We start from the raw sequence: 14,779 nt of genomic DNA, 5'->3' as shown, positions 1-14,779 counted from the left end.
CAATTTTCAAGGAGTTCATTCAAAAACCAAACCATCATCGGTGCCCTTAAGTAATTGTAATGCATCTAAAAGCATGGAGTACGGTATTCACCCTAAATTATTTTTGTAGCATTGAGTTAGAACTTGTTTTCTATATGTTGGTATCAAGGGAACCCTATTAACCACCCGGGGGATTCAGTGTGTTTTTTCGTATGGTACCACGTGAGTGTACAATAGGGGGGTTTTTAGATTTTGTACATAAGTGTATACAATAGGGGTAGCCCCTCATTATTTCATACTCATACCGTACACATGGGGGGGGGGGGGGGGGGGGGGGGGGGAGGAGGGTGGTTACATTGGGGCTACATTCAACTACCTGAGCCACCTTAAATACATTAGTAAGCCTCTCTCTCTCTCTCTCTCTCTCTCTCTCTCTCTCTCTCTGCATCGATAATACTTTCATGGCGTGGTGAAAGTAAGGGCAAACTTGAAATTATCTTTTTTTGGTCAAAATTAGAAGCTTTTGTCAGTAATTACACTAAAACTTATGTAAATTTCCTCATTTTATTAAAGCCAAGCTCAAACCCTCTAATTTGTCGAAATTCCCAAAATACCCTTCAAATTTTTAAAATTCCCAAAGTACCCATGTATCTATTTTGGTTGGACTGATCAACCTTTTCTAATTTTTATTCCTTTTGTACAATTGAGATGCATTTTTGAGTGGTTAGCATGTAATTTGTCACATATTACCTCACAGAACAGGTGATTATTTTCACAAAGATAACACATAAGTGTAGTCATCAACAAAATGTCAATCATTGAAGAACAAGAATACATCCTAATTCATCTCTATCCTGCCATACATTGGAGAGAGAGAGAGAGAGAGAGAGAGAGAGAGAGAGAGAGAGAAGAAGAAGAAAAAGAAAAATAAGAAGAAGAAGAGAGTTTTAACATCATAGGAAACTATCCCAAGATACCTTAAAGATCTAGCCGACGAGGAGAGTTGAACTCAAGACATGTTATGAGAGAGAGAGAGAGAGAGAGAGAGAGAGAGAGAGAGAGAGAGAGAGAGAAGGGGGGGGGGGGGGGGGGTTTGGAGAATGTTAAAGCTGGTATTTATTATGCTAGTTCAAATGTAGAAATGACACATGTGAGAACATAGATTTTCACTCTATATTTGTTTCACCACCTTTCATGGAAATGAACTACACCAAATACTTGGACAATACTATAGTGCTCAAAGGGTGTCTGATACAACTTTACCTATTTAGCTCTTCGAAAGGTAACGCTTAAATTAAGTTCTCTACTGGTTGGAACAAATTATTACCTTCAGTTTGATGACACCATTCCATGAAACAATAGTTAGTCTAGTAATGGTTCCCTTTGTGATAAGATCCCATTACCATATTAGAAAAGCTCAAAATATTGTCCAAGCCTTCAAATTTCTCATCAATCCAGCAAATAACGACAACATTATAGGCTCTTGTTTGACCTTGCCTCTCTTGGCAAACTATGCACATCAAGGTTGCCTCAATCTCTCTCTCTCTCTTACTCTGCTAAATCTTCCTCTCTCTCTCTCTCTCTCTCTCTCTCTCTCTCTCTCTCTCTCTCTCCATCTTTGGAGACCTCTACCTTGCTCAAAAGTGTGCTTTACATTGATTGAAGAAAGGCACCAACCAACCTTTCATGTGCCAAAAGGGTGACAGCCGACCTCCCCTACATGTGACGAACCCCCTACTGGCTCCTCAAAAAAGAAAATAGTCCCTAGCCAAGAATTTGCCTCTACGTGAGCTCCTCCTCCCCTCCTTGGGCAGCCTACCTCCCCACTTTCCCCCTCCTCATCCTACCTCCGTTCCCCTTCTCTCACTCCCCCATTCCGATGGCACAGGCATGTTGTTAACCCTTCCGTTACCTCCCTAACCTAGAAGGTTGCAAAAATCCAACCCTAACTTTCTTATTAGAGCATCACAGATCCCTTTCTTCTCCAAAATAACACAAGCCATTCTTTGAGATTTTTCTGTTTTTATTTGCCTCCGAGCGATGGTAGAGGTGAGGGCTGAAGGTGTATGCAAGGTTGAGAACTTAGATAGTGAAAGTGATCGTGTCGAGCAACGGTGATCCACTTCCCCAGAGTCCTGTTATGCATATATATATATATATATATATATATATATATATATATATATATATATATATATATATATATATATATATGTAGAGAGAGAGAGAGGCCTCCTCTGCACGCGATTAGCCGTGATATCCTCCACCACCCTTCCATAGGGTTCTGTTCATGCAATCCGTTGAGTGCCAAATGGCATCTTACCTTTCCTAGCACATTCTTTTTATCTACCTATTTTTGCTTCAACCTTCTTTCTAATGAAGCATCTCCCTTCATTCTGTCTAATAAAGCATTAAAAAGTACACCCTATTTGCACACATCCCTTTTAATAGAGCGGGAAATCGGCCATTTTTCATAACCTCTACAGCAGGATAGCTCCAGGTCGCCATAGCCAAGTAGCTTCTTATCTACTGCTCTCTCACTCTTCTCTCAGCCTTGTCAAGATGCGTGAGATCTTGCATGTGCAGGGGGCCAATGCGGCAACCAAATCGGCGCCAAGTTCTGGGAGGCCGGCATTGATCTCACGGGGTCATACAGCAGTGATGCTGATGTGCAGTCAGAGAGAGTGAATGTGTACTTAAATAGCGATTGGCTTTGCTTATAATTGCGAGAGAGAGATAAGACGATAAATACAGAGAGAGGTCTGTGTTGGGGACGTCCATGATGAGAGATGCCCCAAGCCTTCTATCCTTTCTTTGTCTTTCACACTCTAGCTGAGCGAGCTGCATAGGACTAGAAGCTCCGTGAGGTTGTGAACTTGTGAAAGAGAGACTGGGTTCGCCACGTACATGAGAGATGCTGATGAATAATGACACCACTGCTTAGTTGCATTACTCAGGCTTTCATATGTCCCCTGCAAATACGGGAATATCTTCCTTAATGAGTCGCAAAAATTTTGGAATGATCGCAATGTTTACATGATTACAGTGTAAAGTCCAGAAGAAACATAAGGTTCAGAGGCACTACCGACTGATCATGTCATCTGCATGTACTTGAGAGTATAGTTTGACCAATGGAACACCTGAGGTTACTCAACAAAGAGAAATGGCTTTCATAGTTAAGTGGTCTCTTGTGCATTAGCCACTACACGTGATTTATCAGAGCTTAAGAAATCCATGGAGGGCCCCGACATCTTCAGGCACAATGGAGAAGGACGTAGCAGCACCCCTCCTCCTCATATGTTTCAAGCCTCACATGTAGAAAATGGCATGGCGAGTGCAAAGTTTGCTCCTGCAAGTGCAACATTTAGCAATTTGAGGGCCAGATTAAACTCAAAAGCACAGAAAGCTCGTCGGGAACAATCAGAGTGGGGCCCTGGAAATGCAGGAGATGGCTGGATGCTCGAGTTTTGGAAGGCGCTCAGCACATCAGAGCCCATACATACATATGTGTAGGTGAAACTACCAATCGGTGTTGGTGTTATGTGTGCGTGCGTGCATGTGTTTTCCTCTTCTTGAGGTTTCCCACCAGTAAAGCATTACGAAAATAATGTGTGTGTGTGTGTGTGATATGTTTATCTTCAACTGCCTCCTTCAATATAGCCTGCAATATAGTTGTACAAGACTGATCGCAGGGTTTGTATTCTTGGGCATCAAAATTAATGCATACACTGAGAAAGATATGACAATATGATTGACAGGGAGACTAGTCATCTCTCTAGAGAACATTTCTGATGAGTTTGTGTATGTATGATGCTGGCAGATAGAGCGCATCACAGCTATGGCAACCAAGTACATTGGTGGCGGTGGGCGACAAGTACCACTGCCGCCATTTTCTGCCTCTTCACCAACAGGGTCAGGAAGCCCACTAGATGCAACATTGCAGGTCCCACTCCCCACAATGGGAGGAGGGGCTCCACCTGCCGAGCCAACAGTTGCAGAAATAGCGGCACGGCCTTTTGGATTGACAGAAGCCGAAAAGCCCTTGGTAGTAGAATTGGCAGTGGCATCTATGGAAGAGCTTTTACAGGTGGCTTAAGCTGGGGAACCCTTGTGGGTAGCTGGTGGTAGTCAAAAGCCTGGTGCTGTCCAGGCTTTTGACTACAAGAGGTATACCTTCAGAGATTCCCAAGAGGTATTGGGCCCACACCTCCGGGCCTCACTTCCGAGACTTTCTGACACACAGGATTGTTCATCATGACTTTTACTTCTCTAGTGGAGTCTTTTATGGATACGGTATGTTTCATATTCAGGTGCATGCATGGTTTCATAAGGCTGGCACACTTTCTTTCAGTGTAAGAATGCATATGGCTAGGTTGATACTAGGTTGAATATGGCTTGATTAGGAATTGAAGAGTTTTGGTCATATTTCTGCTCTACTTATTTGATTTGATGGCACCACATTGGTCTTAGGCTCAGTTGATCCCATGGCTGGAATCTTGTTTAATATAGCTTAACCGTTTCTCGTTTCCAGAATCGTTGGGCTGCAATGTTCTCTTCGATCGTCTCAAGGGTAAGAATAGTGGAGTTCGTTTCAACGAGGGTTGCTGGAACTTATGATGGGGCTATTCAATTGGTAAGTGAACTTGTAAAGATATTTGAGTATGTATCTGCTATTATATAATGTCAAGAACTTCTTCTAGGCAGCCTATGTAGAATCTTTTGATAGCCCAGTATGGTTGGTACTGTCTAGAATCTTCTCTTGTACAAATAGGTACTTGGTATGGTGGACTGGTTCATTGAAACACCGGATCTGGAGCCAGGTACTATGGATAGTGTTCGAACAGGCCCCTATGGGCAAATTTTCCGCCCTGATAACTTTGTCTTTGGCCAGACCGGAGCTGGCAACAACTGGGCCAAGGGTCACTACACCAAAGTCGTGGAGCTCATTGATTCTGTCCTTGACGTTGTCCGCAAAGAGGGTGAAAATTGTGACTGCCTTCAAAGGTGAGTGCCTTTAAGATCTCATTCTATCGTTCTTTATTCTATTTTATTATGTGAAATGCTGTTCTATTGGAATTGGGGTTGCAGAGAAACACACACAGCTTGGAGAAGACGAAGGAAGCTCAAGGCACACTATAGAGAGTGTGTTACTTAGTGTGCAATGGAAAGATAGATAGCCCTAGAGTGATGGGCGTATATGCAATGCACGGGGGAAAAAACCTCCTAAAGAGGGAAAAAATGCCGCGGCGGTCCTAGTGTGTTCACACACATCACTACCACATGTATATGGTAGCAAATCCCCCCTGGAGTGATGCGATGAACGAGAGCTGGCACATGAGTAAAGGGAAGTGCCATGCCCTGAGGACAGGATCAGTCCACAAAGGGGAGTAAGCCCAAAGCTTTGTGGAAAGCTTCAAGCTTCTCATGAGACAATGCCTTTGTGAAAAGATCTGCAAGGTTGTCCTGTGTTGGCACATAAGCCAAGCTGATCTCTCCTGCTCAGAGCCTCTCCCTGACATAGTGGTAATGCACCTCAATGTGCTTTGTGCGAGTATGAAAAACTGGGTTCCTCGCAACTGCCAATGCGCTCTGACTATCAGTGTAGATAGTGTTGGCAGTGTCCTGTCCAACACCCAAATCAGCCATAAGGCATCTGAGCCATACACACTCAACCGTAGCTGTGAAGACTGCCCTGTACTCAGCCTCACAACTCGAAGTGGCCACAGTAGGTTGCTTCTTGCTCAACCATGATATACATGAACTGCCAAGAATGAAAAAAAACCACTTGTGGACACTCTCGTGTCAAAAAAACCAGCCCAATCTGAGTCCGAAAAAGCATGTAAGTCTGGCGGCAATGATCCCCCCTTGGGATAAAACAAGCCAAGATGTAAAGTGCCACTAAGGTAGCGGAAAATCCTCTTGACAGCCTGCCAATGCTTAGACCCTGGGCTATGCATAAATCTGCTGACCTGTGAGACTGCAAACTGAATATCTGGCCTCGTGTTGCATACATAAATGAGGCAGCCAACAACAGTTTGGTAAAGAGTGACATCAGCAGGATCACCAGCATCATGTAGACTCAACTTCAAACCTGTTTCCATGGGAGTGGCAATAGGTTTGCAATCCTAAAGTCCAAACTTACATAGCAATGTCTCTATGTAACTTTTCTGACACAAGGCAATACCACCATCACACTGCTTAAACTGTATACCCAAATAATGATGCAACAGCCCCAAATCTTTCATCTTGAAAGTAGTATTCAAATCAGCCTTAAATTCAGCAATATGTCTCTCATTTGGTCCAGTGATCACAGCAAATCATCAACATAAAGAACCACGATGAGAAATACATCACCCTCACGCTTTACATACAATGCGCTTTCTGTTGGACTGTTACGAAAGCCTTGTTTGACCAAATGAGTGTCAGCTTTCTCATACCAAGCACGAGGAGATTGCTTCAACCCATACAAAGCCTTGTTACATTTGCACACTTTGTCCTCTTGTCCTTTTATGACAAAACCGCGAGGCTGCGTTACATAAACTTCCTCAAATATGTCACCATTCAAGAAAGCAGTAACAATGTCTGATTGATGTACATCCCAACCAAAATGAGCTCCCAATGCACATAGAAAACGCACAGTAGTCATACGACAAGTGGGAGCAAAAGTCTCTTCATAATCTATGCCTTTTTACTGTGCATAACCTTTTGCAACAAGTCGAGCCTTATGGCGATCAATCTCACCATCCTGCTTGCGTTTCAACTTGTAAACCCACTTCGTACCAATGGCCTTTTTGCCAGGAGGCAAATCACATAAAGTCCATGTGTCATTTTCTATAAGTGCATCATATTCAGATTGCATGGCAGCCATCCAATTTTCTAAATTCTGTGCTTCATCAAAAGACAGAGGCTCCTCAACATCATGTAAGCTAGACACAGCCAAAGCATAACAATCTAATGCATAAGATGCATGGCGAGAGCCTGAACGAGTACGACTAGACAAAGGTGCATCCAATTTACTGTCACGCAAAGTGTGCACCAGCCATTCTGGCATACCTATAGCCTGCTCATTTTCAGCCCTTTCCTGATCAAGTACATCATGTACATATGCATCAGTAATAGGCTGATCTAAAACATTTTCAGAAACCCCCATAGGCTGTACATTTGCCTCATTGGAACTTACATTCGTATTTCCACCACTGAAAAGAGGCAACAAAGTGTCATAAATGTCCTGTGAGCTTACATTACTGTCTCTAGTACATGATAGCAAGGGCTGAACAAAATCTTCCACAAACACTACATCCCGAGAAACCAGAATACGTTTTGTTTGCGGATGATACAACCTGTAACCTTTGCTTTCAGCACTATAACCAACAAAAATACATTTGACAGCCTTATCATCCAATTTTCTGCACTGCACTTGTGGCACCAAAGCATATGCCAAACAGCCAAAACCACGCATGTGCTCAATAGAAGGCTTTCTATCATGCCATGCTTCATATGGAGTAATAGACTGCAAAGCTTTTGTAGGACACCTGTTAAGTACATAAGTGGCACACATAGTGGCCTCAAGCCAAAAAGAATGCAGCAAAGCTTGACTTTTGACCATACATCGTGCCATTTCCGTAAGTGACCTATTTTTCCTCTCAGCAACACCATTTTGTTGAGGTGTATAAGGCACTGTACATTGGTGTTTTATCCCACGACTAGCCAGAAATGCATTAAATTAATGAGACATATACTCCCCCCCTCGATCGGAACGGAGGGTGCCCATAGTACATTTCGAGACATTTTCAGCCATAGCCAAAAATTGCTTGAAGCACATAAAAACTTCGGACTTCGCTTTAAGCGGAAATACCCATGCATGCCTGGAGTAATCATCAATGAAAGTCACAAAGTACAGGTAATTGCCCAAGGACGGAGTTTGCATGGGCCCACAAACATCACTATGCACAAGCTGCAACCTGCATGTGGCCCGAACTGAACCATCCTTTGGAAACTTAGAGCGCTGCATCTTACCCAAAATACAGCCTTCACAAACATGTTTGACAGGTGCTTCAAGAGGTGGCAAAGAAGCAACCATGTCAGATTTCTGCAAACGCAGCAAACTGGCAAAATTCAGATGACCAAAACGTGCATACCAAAGTTTTGCATCTGAAATAGTCCTTGAATCTGCAACAGCATTTGCAAAGTTTTGTCCACACTTGTCATACAAAGTGAGCTTATACAGCCCACGGCACAAAAGCCCAGATGCAACAATTTCATCACCAAAATTGAGATCATGAACTGTACATCTGTCATCCACAAATTTGACTACAAGTCCAAGTCTAGCAAGTGCGGATACAGATAAGAGATTCTTCTTGATTCCAGGTACATAAAGTGCATCAACAAGTGTGAAAGAACCGCCATTAGCAGCAGTAAGCACAATCTTTCCAACTCACTGAACTAGATAAGAGGCATTGTTGGCACAAGGGATTGAATTCCCATGAGGGACAGACTCGAGAGAGGTAAACAATTCACGATGTGAGGTAATGTGCTTTGTAGCACCACTGTCGAAATACCACACATGTGAATCTACAGAAACTGACAAGCATGCATCATGGACAGCAGGATTGTAAGTGCACTCTGCGCTAAAAGCCCATTCTGCATCAACATCAGCAACACAGTCTCTTTTCACAGAAGACTCAACAATGGCTGCATTTGTAGTGGAACCAACATTTGCAGTGAAACCACCCTCTTTCTTCTTAGCCTCTTTGGCCTTCAACTTAGGACACGACTTGATCAAGTGATCATTGGCTTTACAATAATGGCAACGCATCTTCTTTTTGCCCTTATCACCAGAATTACCAGACGAAGTACTGCCAGCAGAAGCATTAGGAACATAATTTTTGCCACTCACAGCAGAACCATAAGAAGTGGCTGCATTGCTGTTACCACCCTTTCTTTGAGAAGCAATAAAAGCCTGTTCAACTGCACGCTCCCTAGTCCTGTTTTTTCTGGAAAGTGACTCTTACAACAGCAATGTCAATAATGCATCAAACTTGACAACTTCAGGATTTCCTTGGGTCATCAATCTCCAAGTACTAGCAAAAGTCTGGTAGGAATCTGGTAAGGCATCAAGAACATTCTGCACAAGGGAACTGTCTGAAATGACTTCACCTGCAGAAATAAGCTGCTCATTGATATCCTTGACACTAGCAAGGAAAGTGTCCATATCATCTTCCTCATGGATAATCTTCGACTCCAGCTCTTTACGCAGCAAAGCAATTTTAGCCTCATTGCGGCTTGCATAAAGACCTGCTAAAATATCCCAAGCCTGTTTTGCAGATTTTGCTGAACGGATGTGAGGAACAATGGTGCGCTTCATAGACAACGCAATCAATGCATGAGCCTGTGCATCCTTAACATCCCAACGATCTTGTTCTACCGTAGGCAAAACAACTCTAACAGCTGCAATCCTTGCAGCAAGACCTGCAACATCCTCAACATCGCCTACATCCTCAGAACAAGGACGTACATCAATGCCCTGCACAATGTTCCAGACACCCTTTGACACAAGAACATGTTGCATCATATAAGCCCACATAGGGTAGTTGTCCCCATCCAACCTGTCCTCAGCAGCAAACATCTTGAACACATCTGTGTTGTTGTTGTCAGCCATGGTAAATGCTGACCTGATGTGAAAACTGTTCGAAAATATGAGAAATGGAGCGGGAACAACCTGTGCTATATAGCACAAACCGTAGAAGACTATAAGGCACCTGTTATACAGAAAACGGCACTGGAAGAAATTCTGCACAAAATGACGAAATAGCCTGTGCAGTACTGCCTGTAGTGGAAATGGAGGCCGAATTGAGCCCAAATCAAAATTCTAAGTAGACCAAGCTCTTCGAGCCGTCCCAAAATTTTTGTCGACCTGTGAACGCTCACCAAAGCTCACTGAAATCGGAGAAAGTGAGCAAGCTTGTGCTGGAGTAGCTGGTGACTAAGCCCCGGAGGACGTGACCTGCTCTGATACCAATTGTTGGAATTAGGGTTGCAGAGAAACACACACAGCTTGGAGAAGACGAAGGAAGCTCAAGGCACACTATAGAGAGTGTGTTGCTTAGTGTGCAATGGAAAGATAGATAGCCCTAGAGTGATGGGCGTATATACAATGCACGGGGGAAAAAACCTCCTAAAGAGGGGAAAAATGCCCCGGCGGTCCTAGTGTGTTCACACACATCACTACCACATGTATATGGTAGCATGTTCTTCATGCCTTCTTTGCCATTTCTGCAATGGTACAGTTCCATTTATGTCTAGTATAATGATTCTGTTATTAGTTTTGTTTATATTTGACAATGTAGCTAGCCTCAATCGTCTTGTTTGAAAATAATGTTGACATCTTTCCTCTGTGAAGGTTTAAAAACAATGTTCAGATCTGTCTTCAATGAAGGTTGTCAGATTTCTTTAAGACCTGGAACGCCGGTTTTTTCTTTCTGTTGTAGCTACATATCATTAAAAAGCTAGCTTTCTCTATTGATCAGTTAAATCTGTGACTGCTTTCTTTGAGGCCTTTGTTTTGTAGTTTTGAGCTCTATCTCCTGCAGCAAGTTCGCATTCTCAACGGCTTCCTTGGGCCTCATCTTATTAAGCTTCCTCTTTTCAGACTTCTTCAGCAAGGATGATGACGATGCAAGGAGGAGTGCTGACACTCACGATGGGAGGCCAGCACCTTGCAAGCGAAGCGATTGCCAGACGTAGGGTGGGTTCTCAGTTCACTTTAGGCGTGACTCATTTTTACCTGCTCAATGCCCTTAGGCTTCAGCTATGGCTTCCAAGTCCTGACCTGCTACTCAGTGACGTTAGTCCTGACGTCCCGAACTGCTAGAGCTGGCGTCCGATCGTGTGTTGGCATCCCATCGTGTGTTGACACTCACGATGGGAGGCCAGCACCTTGCAAGCGAAGCGATTGCCAGACGCAGGGTGGGTTCTCAGTTCACTTTAGGTGTGACTCATTTTTACCTGCTCAATGCCCTTGGGCTTTAGTTATGGCGTTCGAGTCCTGACCTACTAATTAGTGACGTTTAGTCCTGATGTCCCAAACTGCTAGAGCTGGCGTTCGAGTCTTGACTTCTTACACTATAGCCGCCAACGCTGTTGACTCCTTAAGCCTCTCGTTGTTTATTCGATGCATTAAATCGGCTTTTAGATCATAGTTTGAATCATCTATCGGTAGTCACACTAAATCTTGTCACATTTGGTCAAATGTTTTCAAGGCAAGCTCGAAATCTAGCTTAGATTTTGCAAGTTAGTGATACTCACAATTTTGGATGGTAGTGTTGTGTTAACTCAATAAAGAATGTACTTAATCTCAAAATAGATGTGTGAGATCATAGCGTTAAAGATTTTAAGATCGTTAATTTCTTTTACATGTAGCTACAAATTTTATAGTCTCAATTTCTCACATGGTCATATGGCTTGACCGGGTGTGTTATCTTGAGCTATAGTTTCTTGCCAAGACACGTCTAGCATACCTTGGGTTTACGTGTCACACATACATAATGTTTTTATTTTGTATATAATTACAAATATAGACACGTCTACCATACGTTGGGTATATGTGTCACACATACACAATGTCTTTATTTTGTATATAATTACAAATATAGTCTCAATTTGTCACATGGTCATATGGCTTGACCGGGTGTGCCATCTTGAGCTATCGATTTTTACCTTCAGTTCTTCTAGCTATTTATATGGCTTGACCGATCTCTTGAGCTATCCATTCTTACCAAACGTGTAGTTGTGCTTCTTTTTACGATAAAAAGCGTCAAAAGATTTTAAGATGGTTAGTTTCTTTTACATGTAGTTACAAATTCTGTAGTCTCAATTTCCCACATGGTCATATGGCTTGATCGGGTGTGTTATCTTGACCTATAGTTTCTTGCCAAGACACATCTAGCATACCTTAGGTCTATGTGTTATACTACCACTTTGAAGTTAGATTCCTTTGACTCTATTGAAAATGTGTTTGATTTTAACGTGTAAGATAATCCTTAAATCCCAAGTGGGAGCCCAAGATGAGGTGGATAGTTTTTTTGGAAAAAGAAATTATGTGATGAAAATCCCAAGTGGGAGCCCAAGAAAAGGGTATACTGATTTTTTTTTAGAAAGAGGTCTTCGTACAAGGGAAGACTCTGACAAAATTTTTAAGATTTATAATTTATGTACAAACTCAAAATTAAATACAGATGGTGCTTTTTTAAAAGTTTCATTTTGCTTAAGCATAGACGTGCATTCATATCACATATAATTTTTTTGGTTCAAAAAGATTAATCTTTTAATGGGTTGTTTTGTAATGTGTTTTGATTTGATGAGTGAAGTTTTCCATGGTTGTTTAAGATTATGCATTATTTGTTATTTAGAGAACAATCCATTTCATATGTGTGCCTTAAATCCCAAGTGGGAAGCCTACTAAGTAGGTGGCTAGTATCATATATTTTGAGATTGAGATTTGTATCAGTTTACAAGGAAAATGCTATTTGCTTTTTGATAAATTACATTGAAACGATTGGTTTATTTTAATTTAGTATTCATTATATTTGTTGCTTTTCATGGTTTGTTCTCTTAATATCAATTGCAAATGAAAATACACTACAATGTACACTTTTGTTCATTTGCAGTTCAACATGTATTTTTGCAAAAGCACGTGCTTCTAAAATTGTTATGTTACTAGTAGTGGGTCATTACATTCCGTACAAAATCCATATGAGGGGGGATGGCTCATTGCGATAACGTCCATATCTTGTCCGTATGTAGGGGGGTAGGTTAGCAAGTAAGATACCGTACATAGGGGGGTTTCTTTAATTTTGATGCATGCAGGTGACATTCCCCCATTACTAATAGTGAATCCCTCGGATTAACCATAGCTTCTGGTAAGTATTAATAATAATCATAGATAGATCAATCCATGCTACATAGTGGTGGCTATCAGTGATAGGGTTGTAGCTACCATTGGTAGATAATGTAGCTAGCACTATGAGACTAGAACCTACCAGGATCACATTGGTAGCTTCTAGTAGTTAAAATGTTCATTGCCTAGACTAGTAGGGCTCCACTAGTATAGGACTGGTAGGTACCATCCTAGAAGGTAGCTGCCACTTTCAGATTAGTAGTTTCCAGGACCACTCTTAGCACCACAAAGAGGTGGCTACTAGTGTTTGGGCGGTAGCTACCTTTGGTAGACAATGTAGCTTACCTGAGAGGTGTCACTATGTACAAATTCTGTGTGTCGTGTGCGTTCAAGGACTATTTATAAAACTCCTTATCTGTAAATTTTTGACAAATAAAATATACCCTTTTCCTATTCATCTGTAAATTTTTTTCTCAATTTCTTTTTACAATATCCTTTTGTATGTGAAACTATGAGGATAAATTAAATTAATAATCCCTTTCGACGCACTCATGTGATAGTCACATAATTATTAAGTGACTCCCCCCCCCCCCCCCCGAGGTAGCTACCACTATGAAATGGGTACCTACGAGGATCACATTGGTAGCTAGTAATGGTTAGATTATGCATTGCTTAAACTAGTAGCCACCAATACATGACTAGTAGACACCAGCCTCATAGTGGTAGTTGTCATGCTATTACTGATAAATGTAGCTATTAGTATGGTAGTGGTCCCTACCATACTGGTAGCTACCAGTGATAGTTGCCATACTATTACTTGTAAAGATAGCTACTAGTTTAGTATTGGTAGCTACCAATTTAGTACTGGTAGCTACAATATTGGTAGCTACCAGCCTCATTGTGGTAGCCACCATGCTATTACTAGTAAAGATAGCTACCAATTTAGTAGTGGTTACCAATATGGTAGTGGTAGCTACCATTCTCCCATTACATAGCATTCTCCCATGGAAGTCATGATGATAGCAAGGTAGTTACCAATGTCAGCAAGGTAGCTACCAGTGTAATAGTGGTAGCTTTCCTTATTGTATTGATAGCCACTATTACATTGGGAGATTTCAAGCTGATAGTGGTAGCTACCAGTCTCATAGTTGTAGAGCTCCCAAGTGTCTTGATCAAGGTAGCTACCAAGATGATACTGGTAGTTACCAGTCTGTCATGGTTGCCTTGGTAGAGTAATTACAACCACTACTAGCCTGGTAGCCACCTTTACACAACTAGCTGGAATGCTACTCCTTGGAAAGGTTACTGGTAGGCTTTGATTATGTCAACTACCACTATCATCCTGATAGAAACCAGACTAGGGAGCGCAGTCAGCCAGCTAACAAGATAGCATTGGTAGGTATCAGGATATGATTGGTAGCTTCTAGGATAGTATTGGTATCTACCTACATAGTACTGGTAGCTCTCAATGCTATCCCAATAACTACCATTGTCATGTTGTAGCCATATGTAGCTTGAGGCAGTGTTCTTAATTCCTTAATACTTGTCATGACAACAGAGGATGAGCTTGCCAAAAAGGTGGAGGTTGTAGGAGGTAACAATTGTGAAGAACAATTTTTGGAGACGCACCTACAAGTTGAGAAGGAAGGTGTGGGAGACAAAGACAGTTTTGTTATATCCTTAAGGGAGATAATAATGTGTAAAGTTGAATCATGCTCATTGTTGCTTCTTTCCTGCAGATGAGACTTCTAGAAAGCCTACATAGGATGGAAAAGGGCCAGGAGAGACATCGAAGGACCACACGGACAAAGAAGCAATAGATTCAATTAGCATGTCACCCTTTTTGTCTTTGCAATAATTTACCATTCCCTATATATTTTGAAAGCCAAAATTCACTTTTTCATG

The 14,779-nt window shown here is 41.9% G+C and overlaps 1 protein-coding gene and 1 pseudogene across 1 annotated transcript; both read left to right on the top strand.

The window, feature by feature from the left end:
- Window positions 1–3,213: 3,213 nt before the first annotated feature.
- LOC147443700 (uncharacterized) lies at window positions 3,214–3,492 on the top strand. The gene has a single exon (XM_086527716.1). It carries the CDS (start codon window positions 3,214–3,216, stop codon window positions 3,490–3,492), a length of 279 nt encoding a protein of 92 aa, XP_086383842.1.
- Window positions 3,493–3,937: 445 nt separating this feature from the next.
- Window positions 3,938–4,987, top strand: LOC147443699 (uncharacterized; annotated as a pseudogene).
- The last annotated feature ends 9,792 nt before the right edge of the window (window positions 4,988–14,779 follow it).

The sequence above is a fragment of the Adiantum capillus-veneris genome, chromosome 13 (genome assembly GCF_014529385.1).
Source record: "Adiantum capillus-veneris isolate H3 chromosome 13, ASM1452938v2, whole genome shotgun sequence".
In the NCBI taxonomy this organism is placed as follows: Eukaryota; Viridiplantae; Streptophyta; class Polypodiopsida; order Polypodiales; family Pteridaceae; genus Adiantum; species Adiantum capillus-veneris.
The sequence above is the reverse complement of the archived record's forward strand: the minus strand, read 5'-3'. Positions and strand labels throughout refer to the sequence as shown.

What these genes read in the sequence shown, in the direction of transcription:
- LOC147443700 (XM_086527716.1), top strand. Translation starts at nt 3,214, where the DNA reads ATGGAGGGCCCCGACATCTTCAGGCACAATGGAGAAGGACGTAGCAGC.